Source organism: Triticum aestivum, chromosome 7D (genome assembly GCF_018294505.1).
Source record: "Triticum aestivum cultivar Chinese Spring chromosome 7D, IWGSC CS RefSeq v2.1, whole genome shotgun sequence".
Lineage (NCBI taxonomy): Eukaryota > Viridiplantae > Streptophyta > Magnoliopsida > Poales > Poaceae > Triticum > Triticum aestivum.
Window position 1 is genome coordinate 27,942,583 of NC_057814.1, and position 3,812 is coordinate 27,946,394.

At 42.7% G+C, this 3,812-nt stretch overlaps 1 protein-coding gene across 1 annotated transcript; it reads right to left on the minus strand.

The window, feature by feature from the left end:
- Positions 1-700: 700 nt before the first annotated feature.
- On the minus strand, positions 701-2,197 carry LOC123170435 (peroxidase 2). The gene is made up of 2 exons (XM_044588301.1): positions 1,913-2,197; positions 701-1,682 (listed from the first exon to the last, which is right to left on the minus strand). Exons 1-2 carry the CDS (start codon positions 2,123-2,125, stop codon positions 933-935), a joined length of 963 nt encoding a protein of 320 aa, XP_044444236.1. The 5' UTR covers positions 2,126-2,197; the 3' UTR covers positions 701-932.
- Positions 2,198-3,812: the final 1,615 nt, after the last annotated feature.

Genomic DNA, 3,812 nt, shown 5'->3' on the forward strand with positions numbered 1-3,812 from the left:
ATAGATGCAAACTTCAAAAGTACTTACCCAAATACACAGAAAGTTAAAGGCAATAAAAAAACCAAATGATAAGTGGCACTCCGGCCTTGCCGTTTTTCGTTGGCAATTCCAGTCACTGAAGGCCAGGGTGACAAATTTCAATGACTCACGATAAGTTTCCGTCAAAAATAAACTGAAGCATGAAAGTTGTCATTCTTGACAACTAAAGTTACCATTCTCGCATCACTAACTTGCCGTAAAAAATGTTCGAAGTTACCATGTGCTCGTACCTGACGTGTAGCACTTGTCAGGGTTCATAGTTCGTCAAGCGTTCATATATACATATATATAAAGTAATTTGGGAGCCTTTATGATTTAGCTGTTTATGGCATGACAGAACTTCCTGCCCCTTCATCCCCGTGAGCACCTCGATGTTTACCATCTTGACCATGCATTGACGCCGCAAACCACACCTTCCACGTCGTTGAGTCAGCAGTGCTTTCAGCTACAATCGCTGGCATGTCACAGCAGGTGAGCAGCGGCGTGTCCATGGTTTGTCTATCTCAGTAATCTTCCAATACTTGATTATATACTACTCCCTCCATCCTATAATATAAGACGTTTTTTGACACTAGTGTAGTGTCAAAAAACGTCTTATATTACGGACGGAGGGAGTAGTTAAATAAGATTTAAAGTATCAAACACACCCGCGGACTTCGAAAGAACTTATCCAAATAGACAGGAAATCAACGGCAATTAAAAAAGCGCACCTTTTCAAGCTATGTAAAAATTCGTTCTTTGAGGTTACAAAAAACCAGAAAAGTAGTTTTACATGTGAATCATCTAACCAAAATACCGCAGTAACTGACCGGCTGTCACAAGGAGAAATCTTGAATGCAGTGCAAAATGAGGCACATAAGAAAAATCACCAAATCTAAGTGTGTCTTAACAATTTAGCTGTTTATGGTACGGCAGAACTTCCTGACCTGCCCATTCGTCCCTGTAAGCACTTCGATGTTTCCCATCTTCACCATCGACGCCGCAAACCGCACCTTCCACAACAAGGAGTCCGCAGCGTTTTCCTGCACCTTCGCCCCTGTGTCGTTGCGGGTGAGCAGCGCCGCGTCCGACGTGAACAACACTCGCCTAGCGACAGCGTTCTTGAAGAACTGGTTGCTCAGCGTCGTCGGCGCCACCGCGCTGTTGTTCACCACCGGGTCCGGCGCACCACGCACCGGTGCTGGGCACGTCTTCTTTAGGTCTGTGGCGTATGCGGAGTCCATTGTCGTGTCCACCTCAGGGTACAGCCGGTTGGTGAAGCCGGAGCAGTGTGCCACACCGATGGAGTGCGCGCCAGAGAGAGCCACGAGGTCATCAACATTGAGCCCCTTCCGGGTGAAGCTGCCGACAAGGTCCTCGATTCCGAAGAAAGGCGACGGCATGTTCGTGACGACGGAGAAGGCTTTCGACACATTGCCGTCACGCCTCCCGGAGCGGACGTGGTAGGAGAAACCGGCGGATTTACTGACAGAGTCGCGTGCGGCGAAGGCGAGGACATCGGCGCAGGAGACCGTCAAAGGACACACGGCCTCGACGGCCGCCTTGATCTTGTCGACGGCCTCATACCCAGCCAAGGGAATGGCTGACTTTTCCGGCTGGGGGTTGGAGTTCGAGGAGTCCAGAAGGATGGAAGCGTCACAACCCTAGTGACATCAACGTCCAAAGTTGTTAGCTCAACGCAAAAACATATAAAAAGTTAAACTAAGTGTAGACATTGTAGAACTATTTTCAGTCATGTTATAATAAATGGAAATTATATCATCTTGAAGCAATGGTATATTGGGATGTTCATATATAACACAAAGCAATAATAATAAGAAAGAAAGGAAGAAGGAAATGTTAAAGTTATGAAAACCAGAAATTGATTACGTACCATTACAAAGCAATCGTGGAAGTGCATGCGAATTAAGGCCGCAGCAATACTTGGGTTGCCGTCGATCAAGTTGTAGACGGTATTCTTGATTGTTTCCTCGGCGTTGGGGCACGACGAACTGTAGAAATTGTAGGGCAATTCTGCAGATGACATGGTGATGAGCGTAGCCTGGAAGGCCACCATGAGCAGCTGCACGCATGTCAGCTTCACCATCTTGCCCAGCTTCCTGAAGTTCTACGCTAAACAACAAGGGATAGTATCAAATGGGTGGAAAATGTGCCTGAAAGAATGTATGCCGGCAGATGATGTGATGTGCAAGGCATTGGATGTATTTATAGACACGTACAGGTTACAGATGCATGTAAGGATCAATCATCTTGGACATTTAAATTGACGTAAGGGATTTGAGGAATATTTGGAGGTCAATTATCACAAGAATATTAGCTGGTTGTTGTCTATGAACATGGGTAGCAACACAGCTAATCATTCGGAATTGTGTAGGCGTTGACATCAGTTGCATGCCTATCCTAGTGCAGGTGAATTTCTATACTAGATGATTTGACGGTTGTGATGATTGAAGTAATTGACCTAGAATGACGTCCTTTGTGCTATTTTGTTATTAATACATGCAAGCTCATTATTAATTGCTGCTTTCTTTGTCCTAATAATATGGAGCAAAATTCACTTGTTTTTTCGTTCTCCCTGCATTTTGAAGTTTTCGTTGATGTTTCCTTAAGTCATACTGTACGCTAGCTAAAACACTTTAGAATACCCGCATCTCTAAAAATTAGTATTACCTCGGTCCCAAATTCTTATCTTAGATTTGTCTAGATACGAATGTATCTAACAATAAAACGTGTCCAGATACATAAAACTTGTCTTGCAGGTGAACATGGGTTGCACAAGCTAAAAATTGTGTTGTGCTAATCACACAACTTCACAAAAGGTTCCTTGGAGATCACAAGCAGCCCATCGTGCTGACATGTCCGTTTCTTCTTCTTTTGTAAGAAAAGACACCTTTGATGTGCAATGTATTGGATGTATTAGGAGTTTAGGACAGATGTATGTAACTACTAATCAATTAGGAAATATAAATAAAATAAGGGATTTGTGGAATATTTGGAGTCAATAATCACAAGTATATTAAACAGTTTTTTTTGTCTATGAACATGGGGAGCAACACAGCTAATCGTTCAAATATTGTGTAGGCGTACTGGTTGACATGCATTAGTTGCATGCCTGTCCTAGTACCAGTTGATTTCAATAGAGAATTTGACGGTTGTCTTAATTGAAGTATTTGACCTACAACGACGTCGGTTGTGCAACTAACAGCATACATGCAGGTTATTAATATTAATTAATGGCTTGCCCCCCTAATCATTTGGAAGGGATTACTTTTTGAGTGCGCATGCCTCTTTTTGCGCATTTTGAAGTTTAAATTGATTTTTTTATTCTATATTTCTAAGAATGCTAGTTGGAACACTTTATAACACCAGCATCTCTATAAATAACTTATAAGCATGTGTGCGTTTACTTTCTGTGTATTTCGACAAGTACTTTAGAAGTATGTCCTTGTTTGAAACTTTGGTTTTTAGTTAGCTACTATATAATCAAGCGTAAGGAAGGTTACCGGATAGTGCGGCAACCATGGACAAATCCTATCATACACTACATGGATGGATAGGTTTTTGCACCCAACGGTGGAGGTAGTGTCATTGTGTAACCACATGTAAGACACTCGTGGATGGGGCTCTCCCCCCTCTCCTTTAATAAATGATACACACGCTTGTGCGTATTCTAGAAAAAAAAATTTGCTCCCAAAAACAATAAGCTAATTGCCAACACGGGTCGTGAATTGCACATTTTACATGGTACTCCCTCTGAGTAGTGATCTAAAAGA